This window comes from Labeo rohita, chromosome 16 (assembly GCF_022985175.1).
Source record: "Labeo rohita strain BAU-BD-2019 chromosome 16, IGBB_LRoh.1.0, whole genome shotgun sequence".
Lineage (NCBI taxonomy): Eukaryota > Metazoa > Chordata > Actinopteri > Cypriniformes > Cyprinidae > Labeo > Labeo rohita.
In genome coordinates this window covers 29,837,665-29,855,102 of record NC_066884.1, presented here as the reverse complement: position 1 = coordinate 29,855,102, position 17,438 = coordinate 29,837,665, and the positions used below count along the sequence as shown (strand labels likewise).

The 17,438-nt window shown below is 38.1% G+C and overlaps 1 protein-coding gene across 5 annotated transcripts in view; it reads left to right on the top strand.

Annotated features, from left to right (window-relative positions):
- Positions 1–17,438, top strand: part of triob (trio Rho guanine nucleotide exchange factor b) — a 144,750-nt gene that overhangs the window by 21,863 nt on the left and 105,449 nt on the right. Inside the window, exon 1 of one of the 5 annotated variants that reach the window (XM_051132389.1) lies at positions 9,092–9,245. The exons of the other annotated variants lie outside the window; for them this stretch is intronic. Within the exon in view, the coding sequence (XP_050988346.1) occupies positions 9,149–9,245 (97 nt within the window). The 5' untranslated portion in view covers positions 9,092–9,148. Of the gene's footprint in view, positions 1–9,091; positions 9,246–17,438 lie in introns of those variants that run through there. 5 annotated transcript variants of the gene reach the window in all.

The following is a 17,438-nucleotide window of genomic DNA, read 5'->3' as shown; positions in this document are numbered from 1 at the left end:
TATTTTATGTCCAAATTGGTCATACTCCATGAAGTTCCATATTTTTACAGTTACATTCATTTTCTGACTGTATTTCATGATTTATTTCAAGTTTTCATACGTTTTCTTATATAAAAAAATGACCCTGCAGCTGTCGGTCACACCGGAGATTAGCTTTCAGCCAGCATCTGACAACAACTCCTGAGCACAGCCCAGACTGTTATATAGTAATATATCCTCCCTATCCTCCTAAGGCAGGCATTGCTATTTCCTAACCCTGAGTTTGATGACTTGAAGAAACCACTAACCCCTTCAGCACATATCTTGTCTAAGTCTGTGCAACAGACACAAAAAAGTGTGCTATCACATTTCCAAGTGATTGGTCTTATGATTTCCACCAGCTAGACAATAAATAATAAAAAATCTCTGTTGCAGAAAGACCTAAGTTATATTAAGGGATCTGTTATCATAAAGACTTTAATGTCAATGAGGAAGCAAAGTAATGTTAAAAATTAAGTCCTAGATCTTTTTATTATTCATGATCTGTCCATGCAACATAATGCAGGTCTCCACACAGCCCTTCCCTGTGAGTTACCACTTCAATTACATCTCTGTTTTTTTAAAAGAAAGATTTTCACTCTTGGAATATAATGTGCTTAGCAACTCATCACCCCAGAGACTTTGCTTATTAAGTCCTTGTTTATGTTATCCAGGCAACAGAAAAGGCTTGTGGGTAGTGTAGTTTAAAATAGGGAGCAATTATACAGTACATGCTGACACCTGCTGGGGGGACCTTGTTTAAAACTAGAGCCTGACTTTTTAATTTGAGGCTTTTTAGTTATCACATAATGTTGCACTCCAGTGTGTGCATGCTTATGCAATCTCTTTATGAAATCATAGTTGGCAAAATGATAAATATCATAACAAGATGTAAAAATAAATCTAGACTATAAGCAATGGTCAAACATATGTCTGGATTTCAGAAGGTTTTAAAGGAGTGTCTTCTGCCTGAAGTCTATATTTTGGAGGGTTTTGGGGTGGAGTTTGGGTAGTTGTGGTTGTGGCACTGCATGCCTGCATGGAAACCCAGTTTGGAAGACCTGCAATTAGCAAAATAAGAGCAGTGCGTCCAAAATTAGGAGTAGAAGCCACACTCCTCTCTCTCTTGTCCTATTTTTCAGAGTCTTTCAAGAAAGTGAAATAAGGAAGCTTTTGCTTTTTGATGATGCTGATTGAGATTTATAGGATTGATGAGCTCATTAAGAAATTAGAGCTTGTAGAATCCTGGAAATCCAATATTCTGTGGGATTTGTACCTTGTTTGAAGGTCTCATTTTGATTGCACTGCATGCTTTTAAAAACAACAGAGAATTTTAATGTAGTGTGTACACTTTAGCTCTAGAGGAAAACACTTGTACAGCCTATGCTTTGGTTAATGTAGCTAGATAATAATGATATCAGTATCAAATATTGGATGAGCATTATAAAGAGCCCTTGCTGAGATTTCATATAGACTGCAGACAATGCAGTTTTTGTTGTCAGTTCTTTTGAACTGTATATATTTACATTTATATTTATGCATCTAGCAGACAATTTTATTCAGAGTGGCTTGCAAGTAGAACAAAAGCACTTTGTTTAAGAGCAAACAATATTTGTAATAAACAATAGCAAGTTTATTAGACATTATAATATAGCATAGTTATTATTTTTCTATAAATCAATGCTGTTTGTCTGTGTATTCTATAAAAAGTATTTAAAAAGAGCATGTGATTAAAACATACAACTTCACTGGATCTTCAATCTTTTGGCAAGATTCTGAAGTGTGCATATGATGCACAGTTCACTGTTCTATGAGGCCACAGGAGAGGCTTTGTGAATGGCAAAGACAATACTGTTTTAGCCTGTGTGTAACAATTTTATAATATGAATTTTGGTTAAATGTATTCAACTACAGAAAAAACTGAGCATCCACATACAGTGCATTCCACTAATATTATAGCACCCTTGGTAAATGAGCAAAGGTGGCTGTGAAAATAATTCTGCATTGTTTATCTTTTTGAAACTCTCATTATGAAATAAATATTTTTCCCCAGTGCATGTTGGCCATAATTGTTGGCACCCCTACAAATTCTTATGAGTGTAGTATCCTTGAAGTATATTCCCATTCATATTTACATTTTGTTAGCACACTAGGGTGACTAGGAGCATTAAATTTTCCAATCATGACTCCTTGTTCCACAGGATTATAAATATGAGTAAAACAAAGTCCAAATTCCCTTAATCATCCATAACAAAAAGTAAAACCAAAAAATATAGTTTTAGGGCCAAATTTACTGAACCGGACAAATTCGTGTTAGAGCACAATTCCATAAAAGTGCTGATAGGAGGTAAAAATTCTGCGTGTGATTTACTGACAATGCACACATTAAACAACACAGACACAGCCAGATCATTTCCTTAATGATCAGTGCAATCTACCAATAGCAGCGCAAATGCTTGCTTTTAGACATGCTTCTTTGGGGGTGTTAAAAAAGGCGCAAATACCAGTAATTTGACAAGCGTAAACATTAGTAAAACACGTTGCGTGATATATTTAAATACTTTTCTCCAATAAATTTTGCATCTGAAAAGAGAAACTCCTTCAGATGCATATTCAGTAAGGTCAGGCACAACATAACTGTGTGCAACACTAATTTTTCACTGCGTGTCTTTAGTAAATTCTGACAGTACTATTTTAATGCCAAAAGAGTAGATCTGGCCCCTGATGTGCAGAACAAGATTGTTGAGCTTCACAAAATAGGAAGTGGCTATGTAAGAAAATAGCTAAAGCATTGAAAATACCCATTTCCACCATCAGGGCAATAATTAAGACGTTCCAATCTACTAAAGATGTTACAAATCTGCCTAGAGGAGGACGTGTATCAATATTGTCCTAATGCATGATGAGGAGGAGAGTTGGAGTGGCCGAAGACTCTCCAAGGATTACAGCTGGAGAATTGCAGCAGAGATTAGTTGAGTCTTGGGGTCAGAAAATGTGAAAAAAATATATAAACAGCCCCTACATCACCACATGTTGTTCGGGAGGTTTTCAAGACAAATTCTTCTCACTCATCCAAAAACAAGCTCCAGCATATTTAGTTGTCAGACATGACTGGAACTTCAAATGGCACTGGCTTCTACAGTCACATGACACTAAAAAAAGGGGCTTTTGGCAGCAAACCCATCAGATGGATTTGGTGCAAACAAGGGTAAAATGTACCCCATGTCCATGCCGCAGGGTCTTTAATGTCATGGGCCTATTTTTCTGCCAGAGGTCCTGGGCATCTTGTTCATATACATGGCAGCATAGATTCTACTAAATACCAACTGATACAAATCTAAACCTGACTACCTCTGGTCAGAAATCTTATAATGGGCCGTGGTTGGATCTTCCATCTCGACAGTAATCCAAAACAAGCATTAAAATCAACAGAAAAAAAAAAAAATAATTAATTAAAAAAAATATATATATATATATGTCAGCACAAAATTAAGCTTCTGCCATGGCCACCCTAACCTGAACCCTAACGAAAACTGAAGAGAATTAATTTGGCAATACAAGGTATTTTTTATTTCCTAAAAAAATTGTGGTTTTGGATATAACAGTTGCTGCTTAACAGTGAAGATATATAGTTGTGAAAAATAGCATGTGTCACGTAATGTGCGAGGAAGGCACACAGCATGAAGATGAAGGTCAAAGATATTAAGTCTTTAATATAATCCACACGTAAATCCACACAGGTATATCCAACAGGAGGGTTAACACTCACGTATACATTGACGAGACCGGACGACAAACACTGAACTGAAACCAGCTTATAAAGACAGGTGATTACAATGAACTTAAAATGAGGTGGAAAAAGGAGTGGACATGGGATGGCAACAGGAGGTCAGTGTAGGTGGAGGCTCTGGTGGAGGACGGACTCCTGGGAGGAGGACAGCAAACAAAGTCCATGGTGGTGACGACGGAGGGAGGAGCCAAGTAGAAGACAGAAGGGTCCAGGGTGGATCAGACAGAGGGAGGAGCCAGGGTGGAGACAGAAGGGACCCGGAGGAGGAGGAGCAAGGTGAGACCCAGGCCGCAACCATGATGGCGGCCCATGGCGGAGCCAACGGAGGGAGGAGCCATGGTGGAGGAAGGGCTGTTGACTCCAGCGGGCCAACTGACGGCGGCGGAGCAAGTGGAGGTGGAGCCTGAGGTCGAGACGGAGAGCCGTCGGGACCCGGAAGGCCAAGGCGGAGTCCAAGGCTCAGGCAACCAAGGCGGAGATCCGGAGGTCCGCGGCAGAGCCAGAGCGACAGAGGACTGAGGTGGAGCTGGAGGGAGCCGGTGGGACTAAGCAGCGAGGCTAGCCAGAGGAGTGGAGTCCTGAGGCGATGGCGGGTCGACGATCAACCAAGGCAGAGCCGGAGGGATGAGGGAGCCCGGTGGAGCTGGGGGGTCGACGGGTGACGGTGTTTTGCAAAACAGGACTCGGAGGCTGGAGGCAGAGACATGGGATCCTCCAGCCACGACGCCTATGGAAACTGGCAGACCCACGGCGAACCCACCGCACAGATGGTGGGCTGAGGGTGAGCAGAGGGGCTGTCAGGAGACAAAGGTGGCATGGCTGAGGCAGGGATGAATGGATAAGGCTAGAGAGGGAGGGAGGGAGGGTGGGTGGGAAATCAAGGCAGGCAGACAGAGGGTTTAGGATAAACTGATACTTCTGATGATGTTGGGATAAGAGGGGACATGTCTGCATATATATCCTTAAAGTTTATCAGGTCCGTTTGTCTCAGTTCCAGTCGGTCGCGCTGGGCTTTGGCTCTCCGTCCAAAGATAAAGTCTTTAATATAATCCACACATAAAGCCACACAGGTATATCCACAACAGGAAGGTTTACACTCACGTATACATTGACGAGACTGGACGACAAACACTGAACTGAAACCAACTTATAAAGACAGGTGATACAAGGTTAACTAATAATGACATAATGAGGGCAGGAACAGGGATAACATATATGGTCACATGAGGGAAAAAACAATACAAATAGTCCAGGGGTGTTGAAGTGACAGTCCATTCCCAGTGTCGCTTGAGAGGACATTTCATACACAGCCAGAGGACTGGATTTATGAATACAATTCCTACTGCCCACTCTCTTGTCTTGTCTTGTCTCTTGCATGTGACTCTGTACTCACACACAGACTAAAGGAAATAGAATACTGTGGACCCCCTACTTGGTGAAAATGAGATGAGGCACCTGGATTTAAGGCTTTAGTTGGCTGGATGGATTTGTTGAAAACCTCAAATCCAGTGATAAATGAGTTCAACTGCTTCACCAGCTGCATTAGAAATGACATCACTTGATTGACAATTGAATGACATCACCCACCTCATATTAATCTGTCTCTTCGTCATCCTTCAAAAGTAAAGAATAGAGCAAGTCATGTTTGCACTGCATGACAGGTTTAGAAAAGGTGTGCTGTTACTGTTTCTTTTTTAAAAATAAAAGTATTAATTTCTTTCAAACTCTTTCTGAGCCCAAATTTTTCAGTGGTTGTGATCACTGAAGGAGAGACCTGAGCCATGTCTACAGGCCACACTATCATAAGACGAAGTGTTGGACACTTGACTTGGACTCACCTAGCAACTGCGAAGAATACCTTAACAACTGCACAAACATATTAAAACTACTGCACGGTTCTTTATGATCTGTATAGTTTTGAGTTGACAGAGCCTCCCTAAGTCAACGCTTACTTTATTGAGATCTTTTGTCAATCATTTAAACTGAACTTGAGTCCCAAGGCTTCGTCAGGGCTACAAAAGCCTCCTCTTTATTCATGAGATATTATTATTGAGATGTAGAGCATTGTATTGGTAATGACACCCACATGTAGACTGAGATGTGGAAATGCAAAGATTGACACTTCCGATAATCAAGAGACACCCTTGTAGAAGCAAATCTTTTTTATCCATGTAATTGCTAGATATGAATCATCGTCTGATGTAGACTGCATTAAGACTGCATGTAATGAACACACTATTTCACATTCATTGTAGTGACTGATAAAATATTTGTATACTTCTATTTGTATATTTGTATATTTCTATTACTTGCTTAAATTTAGTTTCCAAACTACAAATACTCTGTTTAGTTCAATTAATATAGCATTAGATACCAACAATGGTTTACTTCATAATCAAAAGTACATAGTTTGAACACATAGTAGAAAAAAATATCTGTATTGTTTTTGTCCTTTCAACATCTTTGCTCTTGTCTTTCTGGTTCCCTTTCTTTTTTGTACTTTTGAAGTCACAGTGACCACCCCTGTGCTTATTCATTGACTGTAAGGAAATATATGCTTTGCCCTCCCTGGCTGGACTGCAGTGACAGGGCAGCTCAACAAATAACATGCAGCTCAGTCAGGCCAGCCTAATGTGTTTTTTCTCCCAGGGCAGCAGCTCGCTCAACACCATCACTGCTCTTACCGGCTGACTTGACCCCAGTGTAATGTTACATACATGCTAGTCATGTGAGAGATCTAAACTGAAATGTGCTGCTATATGTTGTAATGGAGTTCCACGCTGTGGTACTGTTATATATATGTTGAAAGAATATTAGCAGCTCCTGTCATACTGATATGCAGACATGGGATGCAGGTTGATGTCATGTGTTTCAATAAATTTGAGCTGAATAGACATGAGTTTTATAGAGAAGCTGACATCAAAGTGCCTTATTGTCTATCTTAAAGGGGTCATTGGATGCAAAGTTCACTTTTTCATGTTGTTTGAACATAAATGTGTGTTGGCAGTGTATGTACAAATCTACCCTATAATGATAAAAATCCATGCAGTTGGTTTTAATTAATCTGTAAAAATAATATCCCTTTTTTCAAATCGAGCCATTCTCAGATGCCTGTCGGTGTGGCGTCACACCGACAGAGGCCACTCCCACGATAGTTGATTGACATGAGCGTCTTACCTCAGATCAGCTGTCACAGTCCAACCTCCATTGTTTCGATGCTGGAGCAGGCATGTAAGTTAGACAAGAATATCTCAAATTGAGCGATTGAAGTGTTGTGTTGCTGGATGTAATAATGAACATAGTGGTTGTCATTTACTCCTGACATCTGAGCCGCTGAAGATGCAGTGGATTAAGTTTGTTTGTGAAGGGAATGCGCCTCCTAATCTACATATTGGCTGTTTATTAGTACTTTATTAGCATGGCCATATTCTAGATCTCTTAATCCTGTTCCATACTTAAACATAAGTGCTACAACAACTACTTTATTTACTATCACTCAGCAGCAAATTAGGAGTTTATTGAGAGAAAATTCTTATTTAAAAGTGCATGTGTTTAAAAAATTAAATGACCAAATTAAATTAATTCAGAACCACAGTTTTCAGCTTGTTTCAGCCATGTAGGTTACATATATGTAATTGTTTCTCCAACTTTCTGTTTTTCCAACTTTCCCTTAGAGATAAACGGTTGAGTTTTACCGTTTTCGAATCCATTCAGCCAATCTCCGGGTGAATGGAAATGAAAAGTTGCGATTTTCTAGGCTGATATGGCTAGGAACTATGCTCTCAAACTTTACTTGAAAATAGTCTCTCTGTGCAAGCAGGTGGTCAAGTTGGTTATGTTGACGGAAGTTAGCCTATTTTCAGGCGTTGCGTAATATCGTTGCGCCTGCTGCACCCATGGTACGGCAGCAAAGTTCCTTGATTATAACACCAGAAATAAGAGTATAGTTCCTAGCCATATCGGCCTAGAAAAATCATTTTTCGTCGGTCTTAATACACGATGTCAACAGAACAGTCAAGTTTTAAATAGGAAAAATATCAAAACTCTTTGGTCATTTTTGAGCGAGATGCTAACGGTCTAATCAGATTCAGTGATCTATGCTAAGCTATGCTAAAAGTGCTAGAAGTGAATGGATTTCAAAAACAGTAAAACTCAACTGTTTAACTCTAGGGGAGTTGGAAAATGAGCCTATTTTCAAAAATAGTGGCGTGTTCCTTTAAGTGCAGCCTAACAAGAAAACAACTAAATAAATGAACAATTCAATGTCTCTATAAGAATTTCTACTGTTTATGCAGTTTGTTTCACAAATTTGTTTCAGACGACACATTTAGTTGTCTAAGCAGATAATGAGGGCAGACCTCACCACAGAAACAACACAAACACAGCTACCCTAACATTACCCTAACATAACTTGTTTACTTTGCCCATCTTTGAGAAGAACTGTGAAGTACTTTAGAAGCAAAAGCCACAAGGGCTTGTTGTTTAAATGTATTCATTTACGCGCAGCTGGCAGTGAAAATAAAAGTCATTCTGTAGTGTCAGCGGCCTGGTATTCTGCTGCAGAATTTATGCCGTGCCGATGTTCCTCCTCTCAGAATGAGCTTTTTATCTGTCAGTGCTTAAGATGTTTATCAGTGGCAGTTTGTAAACATGATACTGTTGTCATTTGACAATTGGAGATTTCACATAGGTTCCTAACACTTGCGGGACCCCCCTATATTGAGGTTTTACCCTTAGCTAAAAAGTCTACTGATATACCCAGATGTCTTTCTAGGAAGACTTGGGGCAGTGTTTTCTGACAGTGAGCCTCTCGTCACTGGCAACTCATTGACCTCATCTAAGAAAGTCTGTAACTGTATCATCATGTGATGGGGTACTTGGGTGCAAAAGGACGAACTAATCCCATTGTAAAATAGTAGTGGTTATAATTAAACAACAGTGGGTTTTACACTTGGTCACCTGCTCAACGGGGGGCAGGAGTGTTATGTTTAAAGTGATACTAAAGTTGACCAGGGGGCATTTTGGGGATTAGACCAGATGAGTAACGCCTCCCAGTATGTGCAGCTATGTTCATGTGCCCATTCTGCTGTAATCACATTGTAACCCTTCTCAGCTCAAAAGTCATCTGTTCCCTCCCTCTTGTTTTTGATTGGCAGCTGATTCTGCCTGTGACTGGTAACATTCTCTGGTTATTTTAAACACAGGACTTGTGACCTCAGACTGCACAGGACTGTTATGAAGACACTCACATATCCATGTGCTAAACTTCACTTCTTGTACCCTAAGACAACGATACATCCATGTTGTAGAAATTGCATGATTTATGGGGTGATTTAAATCATGGCGAACCTCACAGTTCTCTTTCGCTTTCTCTATGTGGGCTTTGTGAGAAACAGGCAAGGACGCCTCACTGAGTGGTGTCCAGCATATGATAAAGGTAGGTCAGAGCTTTGTTACAACAAGCTTGTGTGCATGTTAGTTTTGAGCATGCCAGTGCAACAGGTTGTGAAGATGAAAACTTGTATAAGCTGCTGCAAATTGTGAAGAGTGGAGTGTTTAGGGATGCTGAAATGTAATGATTTCAGCAGTGGCATATCACTATATTTGCCTGGCTAAATAATGTGTCTAATTAATCCAAATTTAGCATTTTGAAATTACTGAATCAGCTAATAACTATGCCAACTTGGTTGATTGACAAAATGCATTGCAGAATGCATGTAGTCTATATAAAGACTATGTACATCTACAGTATATTGGCCACATATTAACCACATTGCTCTTTAAATTTTGGCGTCAGCCGCTGAGAAAGCAATATTGGTTAACCACTAGACTTAAGCTGTATATTTCTATGATAGATATCTGTATTCAAATAGAGCTTTATGATGAAAGATTATGTGACATTGTTCAATAAATTTTTCTGGGAAATACATGCAAATTTGCTTATTTAATTGTTACAGCACAAAAAAACTCCTACCTGTGGCAAAACCAAGTACTACATTTGAACCAGCCATCATTTGATACAAAATATATAAATAATTTCTGATGTTATTAATGTAAAATACTAAACTGGTTAGTATGTTATGGTTGAACAATGATAGACAAATCAAATAATGGAATTCCAGTCAGAAAGATAAATCTGAATTACACTATAAGTCTTTGTGAATATAGTCATATATTTTTAATGTCCAGTAGGCTATGTTTAATGGAAGAGGTGTCATAATTCACATTAGGTATGCAGTAATTTTCCACAGTTGGAATTAATCCAATCCGAATTTAGATTCTGAAATTGTGTTTATATGAACCTTATTGTTGCAATCCCGTTGACATATTTGTTTACATGTGCATTACATCTATTCCGAACCCAGCCTGATCTCATGGCGAAAATGTACCTCTGGGAACCTTTTCGCAATATGCGGAATACGTACCGCCGTGTAGGTTTAGTGACATATTCAATGTGAAATGTCCAATGGCGCTAAAAGAGTGTTCGTTTTTTTTTTCCCCCCAGAACAGATGAACATACATATGATACGTTTTATGTGACATTGTTTTTTTTTTTTTGTAATTTCTGACTTGAAATGTCGGTTGAGTGGCACTATAACTCTAATACTCTGTGACTTTTTAAAATAACATATCATTTGCACTAAGCGTAACCCAGATATGTCTGCAAGAGGTCTGTTAAAGAGCACTTGATCTGGAAAGCATCTGCTGTGTACAAACATCTGACAGATGTCTGTAAGATGTCAGTTTTTAGTGTCGTCACGGTACCAAAATTTCAGTATTCGGTACCAATACCAGTGAAAATCCCCGGTTCTCTGTACCAATTTCGGTACCAAATCGAAACACAAAAACATGAATTGAACAACACACTATTTTTATTTATAACAAACAAAAATAAAACAAAGTTTTGACTTGGAAGCTGGTATTTTGGGCTGAGGTGATGAAGCATTTGCTGAAATCCCCATTTTTCACTGTATAAACTGGCACTTGATCCATATATGTGAATTCAGCAACAGCTCGGTTCAGTTTTCTTGCCTCAGGTGAGTTTTTGTCATACTTCTGCTTCTGAAAAGCATTTGGAACCGTTGTCTGCTTAGGAGTTTGGTTCGTGGTCTTCTTCAGCCTGCAGCTGTAAAAGGAAAATATAATATACTTGAGTAAAACAATTGGCTGAGTCTAACTAAATGCAATATTAGATTGACACCAGCTAAACAGAACTTTATATATAACTTTTCAGTAAATAACAAACCTCAGCTTTTTATAACAAAGTTAGATAAGATTACTTATATTGAGTGTAAGATATCAATGTTACACAGACGGAAACTGTCGTATTAAAAACACTTTACAAAAAGACCCCATTTAACATGACTTAATAAACAAGTGTTACATAGCAATAATTCTCTTAATTTCAAAATGTATTAATTTATTTTAAATTAAAAGTTGTATCTGTTAACATTATTTCACGCACAATGAACAAACATGAACCATCAAATGTTTGTATAAAACAACATTCACACACATTAATTAATGTTCACTCACTGTAACTTGATGTTAGATAATATTAAGTCATGTTAATGAATAGTATCTTTTACCAAACTATACAGGACTGTATTTGACTGTACTTGTATTTAATCAAACTGCGCAAACTATATTTCATAGCCTAGAACTGCTTTTCTGATGGACCGATTTTAAGGCTATAAACATTAACCATACATTTGTACATTTGTTCTCTAACACACATATTTTAGCTACACAGGTCATTTAAAAGCCTCAGGTGTGTAAAAATACCACACTATCATGTCTTGTTTGTTTTGTTTTTGTTTTTTTTAATAAACGCTATAAGAGCATTAAACACATAATAAAGTTTATTCTAATACTCGCGTTAGCATTAGCCGCGCTTATGCTAACGATTAACTAAGCAAATGGCGATGTTTATTTAAGGTATAATTTTTATAACAAAAGCTCTAAATATAAAATTAAATGAAAACTTACCTGCTTGAACTCTTTCATTAAATCTTGGTGTCGGTCTTTGAGGTGTTTTATTAAGTTCGATGTATTTCCTCCTTTTGAGAAAGAACTTTGATGCACCGTTTGCAAACGGGTTTCTGATGATCTATGATGTTGCCCTTGTCATCAGCCGCAAATACAAAATATTTCCACACGTGGCTCCTTCCTCCTTTCTTTACAACAAGCGGATTCAGAGCAGCCGCAATCAGCAGCACCGCCGGTCGCCGTGTCTCTGTGGTTTTATGAAGAAGACGCAACTGCGCAGTGCGTACTTTTCGCATAGCGCAGTAAGAACCGGGTTGACCGGGTGCTCGGTACCACCGGTACTTAAGAAAACCTGGTACCGTAACATTTAATTTATTTTTAGTACCGACTTGGTGTACCGAAGTACCGGGTCTTTTGACAACACTATCAGTTTTACATACATTCTAAACAATAACCATCTTAAAGACATCTAATAAATGTCTATTTCACATCTGATAGGAAACGTCCTATAGACGTATTGCAGATGAGCAAACACTCTAAAAGGTATGTCTTCCATGATGTATGTGTGCTATCAGGGAAACCTACCCGATAGTATGAACAAAAGTGAATGTGATGTAAAAACCCAATCGTGAGCATGTTTTTCCAAAAAACTAATGTTTTCGATCTCTCATCTTTCAGCTCTTTCATCATGAATCATGTTATTGGTGCGTATTTTGCATCTTGCGTTCCCACAGGTTTGTTTTCGTCATGAGATCACATAGTCCAAAACAGACTTCAGGGCATGTGCAGTGCCCAGCTGTTGCATTCAGAACTCCAGAAAGCCATCACAATAATGTCATCGGAGCATAATTGTCATTTTTGCCTTAATGATATATTTAAAAAGAAAACTGACATTTATGTCAGAAGAGCAAATGTCAGCTTTGAAACTGACCAGTTTGTAGGACAGTAGATGTAAACCATCCACGTTTGTTTGAAGTAAAACATACTGCAAGTAAAAATGTGCATCACAGCACTGTGCATGTGTGCAAGCTATTTTTGAATCCGATTAGGAACTTAGTCAAGCGTTTACATGCTTAATTTTTTTCCTGTTGATTGGATAGTTTCAGGTCTACACCACCCCTTTCAATCTAATCAAAATTTCATTTGGATTGAGCTCAAGCGATTGAGGTGTTTACACAAAGTCTTTTTAGTTTGATTAAGCCATCAATCCAATATAAATGGTCTACAATTTTTCTTCCCACGTAATGCAATTAGGCCAGAGGAGAACTGGATCCCCTGACTAAGCCTGGTTTCTTGATGGAGTTTGGGTTTCTTGCCACTAATGTCATCAATTTGACAGCACTGGCAGTATCAGATGAGAACAAAACTTGAACTGGATTGATCTGAATAATGACACTACTGTCTTCAGTAGAGCTGCTTATTGCTGAATTGAGCTTGCTTAATAATGAATGAACTTTACTTTTTTCTGAGTAGAATAATGACACTATTGTCTTGGTACAGCTGCTTTAAATAGAATTTAGGATTGGCCTTTCCTGTTTAATTGTTTTGAAAAAAAAATGTATGAAAAATTGTATGAAGCGCTATAAAAAAGGGTTATTTGACTTATTTTGGGTGCATGTAAACAGCAGTTGAATAATTCTGCTCAAATATCATATAGCTTATAATTTTAACTTTAAAACAAAAGCAACATTTTTACTTGACAAATCTGAATAAAGTACTGTTCAGATAAAACATCAAGATTGTAAGTGCATGCCAGTTTATCGCAATAAACCATTATGTTCTTCCTCCAATAATTATGGAAAATAGTGCTGGAATTCCTCATCATGCCCTTTGCAAAGCTTTAAATCTTGTAACCTAAAATCTTCATGATGTGTAAACCCTTGTTCTAGCGCTTTTGGATGATGAAATTAACTTTAAGTTAGTTACTTTTTTATGTAGCTAATTAAAGTAAGTTATAATCAAGGCAAATACTCCAACATAAATGACCAAATTTGTACATAAATCTTGTTCATAAGCAGCCATGCTGCAAGATGTTTGGCAAGCGTGTGCACAGGGGGTCTGGGAGTTAACAGGTGGATTAGAAGCCATCAGCAAAATGTATTCCATCATAAATCTGCACACTCTGAGCACTAGCCAGGCTGCAGAGCCCCAGAGCTTTAGAGCACACACAGGAACACCAGTAAATCTTGCCTTCTAGGGAACACAAAGTGAAAAGCTGCAGTGGAGAGCAGTGAATTAGCCTGGCAACGCCCTCTTGTGTTGTTTAGACCATTAGTTTAAAAGCTTACTTTGCCAAAGTCAACCCTTCTTTCCCAGAAACTCAGGGAGCAGATGTAATATCTGTAGTTTGATGGCTACACATGTAAAATGGGAACGGTTGTGAATAGCCACCGTTGGCAATATGCTCAAGCGGGATTGAGACTCATCCCACTCTCAGGTATTCTTCTATTTAAAATTTTGATAATTTTGACTTTAAAGTCTGTGAGTTGTTTATTCCCTAAAATCATCCAACAAGACCATTGTTGTTGTAGAGCAGTACTTCAAAATTATTTTTTTTCTTTTAATGATTGAATTGATGAGGGAAATCAACACACTTTTTTTCCCTTGCACTAATATATATTCACTATAATTATCTGTTATGTAAGAATGCATCATTTCACTATTTTCATATGCTAGATGTTGTCTATGAGCCAGGTTTATCATATAGGCCTAGTTTTACAATCTTGGTTGGTCCTTCCTTAATATATGTATACAACTTAGTCAGTCGTACTTATTTATTTATAAGGGTATTTTAGGAACAAAACTTGGTTATTTTTTATCATCCATGGATGTGGTGTGTATATAAAGTGTATATAATGGTCTCATGTGTGACTGTTTCTAAAATTTTTAATGAATAAATAGGCATTTATGCACCATTACATTTGAACAGTTTCTGTCTTGTTACATCTAAAGAATATGATTCTTTTAATTTTAAGTGTTGTAAAATGTATATTGGTCACACTTCTCGCTGTTAACAAACCATAAACTATGACTTTTGCCTCAATATACTTCTAATTTGCTGCTTATTAATAGTTAGTAAGGTAGTTGTTAAGTTTAGGTATCGGGTAGGATTAGAGATGTAGAAAATGGTCATGCAGAATATGTGCTTTATAAGCACTAATGAACAGCAAATATGTTAATAATAGGTATGCTAATAAGCAACTAATTAATAGTGAGAATTGTTCCCTATACTAAAGTGTTACCTATATTTTTCTTTACCTGTATACATGTTTTCTTATATTATTGTTTTATTTTAAGTAATCTTGTTAGCACTTCAAATGGGCATTGGGAAATGTGATTTGTAGAGACTAAAATATGGCAGTTGTTTATTGTAAAATCATTAAGGCATAATGACATTTATTCTAGAAGTGCAGCTCTGGATTAATGAGGTAGAACTGTTTTGTTATAGAAGTGAAAGGTGACTTTGGTTTATTTGCAAACCTGTGTGGAGCTCTCTTGTAATTTCTCCAATATTTTGGGTTTGACTCAGACTAACTTGGACACATTAACATTAGTTCACACTGCTCCAACTGATTTCCTTTCAGTCAACAAATGTGAATCAAAATACTCTACGATCTGTGTGACTTGTTTCTGCAGCAAGTCTGGCTTTCCATGTTGATCAGATATCAATTTATTCCAGTCTCTCAGTGGCTGCCCAGCTCTGGGAAATGAAGGCCATTCGTCACAAGGATGGCAGTATGAAATGAATTCATGTCTGGGGAATTTTTCCTCAGTGCATTTGTGCCATATCTAAGGGACATGTGATCATGTAACCCCTGTCTCAACATGCCTGGTGCTCCCCTGTTGAGACTGTATGAGCCATTGTAGACTCTCACTGGTTGTAAAACAACAAGCAATCAAGACTTGCGAACAAGGTCCATAAAAGCGAGGATGGGGATGGGTCGGTAAAGGTTGCCAATGGAGAGGCAGAGAAGTGGGGGAGAAATGCAGCCTGTAAACGGGAGAATGGGCCGAGGGATCCATAACTCATGTGAGGTGGGGACTGTATTGGGAGGCGCTGATGTGTGAGAGAAATGAGCTGGCGTTAGCTCAGACACTCTCTTAGACATCTCTTACAACCACGGAAAATACAAAATATAGATGTGAAGTATAATTAATTGTTGGCAGACACCTCATTTGGCTCGCATTATGGCAGCTCGAACTCTACACTGAATTGCTGATGTAGTTTGGGTAGTCTTTATAGTGTGTGACTAAAACATTGTGGTCGCATTTAGAATGAAAAATTAGTTGGTTTCTCTTTCCTTGGATGTTGGTTAATATAGTATTTTTGAAGGTATGGTTAGGCCACGACATATGTTAATACCAGTAAATCAAGAATTAAGCGAATTGAAAGAAAGTTGCACAATGTTTTGAAAGATGATTCTCTTCAACAGTACTTTCAGTGTCAGAAAAATACAGCTCAACAGTACATCAGAAATGCTCACTATGTAGAAGATCAAATCATACTGATTAAATTCAGCTGGAAGGACTAGAGCTCAACCAATATGTATTAACCATAAACTATGGTATACCTGTATGCAAATCCTTAACAGTAGACTGAAGAGAGGATTCTTAACTGCATTTACATCTTCTATGAAAACTATGTCTCTTTTGAGAAGCTAATGTTATAATGGAGGAAATGCTTATAACCGGGGCTCGGCATTAACACAAATTCAGTTAGATTTCAATTCATAAGCTTGCGATACATCTTGATATTGATTAATTTGGATATGTATCAGGTATAGTACATTTATACATTTGATACATATACATTTATATTAACATTTCTAGGGCTGCTCCAAACTAAGTTTTCTTTATTTTATAAAATCACAACTTCTTGTTGATATTGTAAGTGGATACAAATAAAAGTAGAGCCTTGACAGTACAGCAAAAATGATGGTGTATTTTGTTTCCACTGTCAGAGAAAAATGCCAGTGATTGGCTGATAATTTGGCTGGTAAATAAATAAACATAAATAAATGAATGACTGATTTGCTGGATGACAGTTTAAACAAACTGCATCAAGAGAGATACATTGGAAACTGATGAGCCCCATTTTCTGAAAGTAGTCTGCTGATCTAAAAACTGAATCTTTACCTCCAACACTATTTGCTGCATGCTAATACGTCTCACCTCATTCCATCAGGTATGTCTCTGACTTGACGTGATTGATGTGGATTGACAGAATGAGATGTGAACTGGGCTTGGTGTGCAGAGGCATGGCCGAGGACTGGCCTGCTTAATCACAATCCCTAAAGCGGAGAAAGTGGCACATCCTTACCTCTGAGGCTGGCCTATATTTAGACAGGAGCCAAAGGAAATGTAGCCTAGCACCAGCCAACATACACACAGACATACACACAGCCAAAAGTTTCCATCCGTACATGATTAGAGTGGAGGCCCATATTGCCTGCCTTGTTTTGCCAAAACCTCACAGAGCATGAGAAGTTTCTCATATGGAAGCCCTCCGACCGCGCTGGTCAGTTTCAGTCAATATACGCTGCTCACTCATTTTGTTTTCATTGTGGCTTAAATTGGCCGAATCATTGAAACATCAGTCCCACCGTTTTGTAATCGAGCTGCTGTATCTAAATCAGGGAAA